General features: G+C 41.2%; 1 protein-coding gene across 1 annotated transcript; it reads left to right on the top strand.

Annotated features, from left to right (window-relative positions):
* The first annotated feature begins 413 nt into the window (after positions 1-413).
* On the top strand, positions 414-1,829 carry LOC132599355 (24-methylenesterol C-methyltransferase 2-like). Its single transcript, XM_060312686.1, has one exon. It carries the CDS (start codon positions 541-543, stop codon positions 1,606-1,608), a length of 1,068 nt encoding a protein of 355 aa, XP_060168669.1. The 5' UTR covers positions 414-540; the 3' UTR covers positions 1,609-1,829.
* Positions 1,830-2,150: the final 321 nt, after the last annotated feature.

The following is a 2,150-nucleotide window of genomic DNA, read 5'->3' as shown; positions in this document are numbered from 1 at the left end:
AACTTTCACGGACGAAATTTAATAGAAAATGACATTTTTGGATGTGGGGACCACCTCGGATTCGCCTCCAATGGCGTTTTCGTTTTTTTTTTTGGCCACTGGAGGGACCAATGGTGGAACCCGATGGGTTTAAAGTGGAGCGCTATAGCGCAATAAAATACTGCTCTATAGGAGAGAGACGAATTGCTATAGCGTAGTATTTTACTGCACTAAAGGTAGTTTTGTAACATTTTTTTTTTGTTGGGGTATTTTGGTTCAAAATAATTCTTTGGGGGGCATTTTGGTTCCGGACTCGTATTTGTGGTGGGGAAAAGGTATTTACCCTAATATGAAATATCTAAAGGGACCAATGGCAACTTATGTTTGACGTGTCATTAGTTGTTCAGCTGGCTGTCATTGTCATCAATCTGAACTCAAACCCAAACCCTCTCTGCTAAGCAAATAGTATGAATCTTCAGACGCTCTCATCATAAAACCCCACTCCATTCTCACCCCTTCACTTTGCTCTCTCACTTTCCCCTTTTTTCACATCCACCAAAAATGGATTCTCTCATTCTCATTTGTACAGCCCTTTTCGCCGGCGCAATCTACTTTTTCGTTTTCGGATTTGGCTCCGCTGAGGTTAAGGGTAAACGCGGCGTCAACCTTTCTGGTGGTTCAATCGACAAAGAAAAAGTCCAAGACAACTATAAACAATACTGGTCTTTTTTCCGCACCCCTAAAGAAATCGAAAAAACCGATAAAGTCCCTGCATTTGTCGATACTTTCTATAATCTTGTTACTGATATTTACGAATGGGGTTGGGGTCAATCTTTTCACTTTTCCCCTTCTCTTCCTGGTAAATCTCACCGTGAAGCCACGCGGATTCATGAAGAGATGGCTGTCGATCTGTTAGGCGTAAAGCCCGGAGCCCGCATTCTTGATGCGGGCTGTGGTGTGGGCGGGCCGATGCGGGCTATCGCGGCCCATTCTAAAGCGAATGTTGTTGGGATTACTATTAATGAGTACCAAGTGAAACGAGCCCGGATGCATAATAAAAAAGCCGGGCTCGATTCACTCTGCGAGGTCGTTTGCGGGAATTTCCTGCAAATGCCCTTCGCAGACAATAGCTTCGATGGAGCTTATTCCATCGAAGCTACATGTCATGCTCCTAAACTTGAAGAAGTGTACAAGGAGATCTACCGGGTAATAAAACCCGGATCTTTTTACGTTTCTTATGAATGGGTTACAACCGAATTGTACCAACATGAAGACCCGGAACATGTGGAGATTATTCATGGAATTGAAAGGGGTGATGCTTTACCAGGGTTGAGAAGTTACAAGGATATTGCTGAAGTTGCTAAGAAAGTGGGGTTTGAAGTGGTGAAAGAGAAGGATTTGGCAAAACCACCATCAAATCCATGGTGGACAAGGCTGAAAATGGGAAGAATTGCTTACTGGAGGAACCATATTTTGGTTACAATTCTTGCTTTTCTTGGAATTGCACCAAAAGGTACAGTTGATGTTCACGAGATGTTGTTTGTGACTGCTGATTATTTATCTCAAGGTGGTGAAAAAGGGATTTTCTCTCCTATGCATATGATTCTCTGCAGAAAACCTGAAGAGTAAAAGCCAAAAGTATTGCTGTAGAGATTGACCATGGAGGTTAATTTCGCTCTGTTCCCCCCCCCCCCCCCCCCCCCCCTTTTTTTTTTTTGGAGAATTTAATTTAATGTCGTTATTTTCCCTTTTTTCCCCTTGTTTCTAGCTTGAATATTTGGCTTATGATCTCTTTCTTTTTGCTACTGTTTCAACCTAAAAACTAGAAAGGATCCATCTTTATTTGTTAATCACTTGACTTAATTTCTGAATTACCGATAATTATGCTTATGGGATGCTTTATTTCAGATATATTTTTCTACGCCTGTGATTTGGTGGTTCAGATTGATATTTCTGAGTGACACTGAACAGTGCCTTGTTTTTTACTTTGTTGTATCTAGTGGAACTGCTGTACACATTACGTGGCTGTTAATAATTTGAGTGGACATTGCATGTGATTTAAGTTAGCTGTATCATCTACTTTCTCATTTGGAGTCGCTCTTTTGTGGTCCTCCAAAGTACTTGAAAATGAAGTCACAAGTGTTAGTACTTGCATAAATTTTGAGTATTTG

This window comes from Lycium barbarum, chromosome 6, assembly GCF_019175385.1.
Source record: "Lycium barbarum isolate Lr01 chromosome 6, ASM1917538v2, whole genome shotgun sequence".
Taxonomy (NCBI): Eukaryota; Viridiplantae; Streptophyta; class Magnoliopsida; order Solanales; family Solanaceae; genus Lycium; species Lycium barbarum.
Note: the sequence above shows the minus strand (reverse complement) of the source record. Positions and strands in the feature narration are given on the sequence as shown.

Coding starts and splice junctions, on each gene's coding strand:
- LOC132599355 (XM_060312686.1), top strand. CDS start 541: ATGGATTCTCTCATTCTCATTTGTACAGCCCTTTTCGCCGGCGCAATC.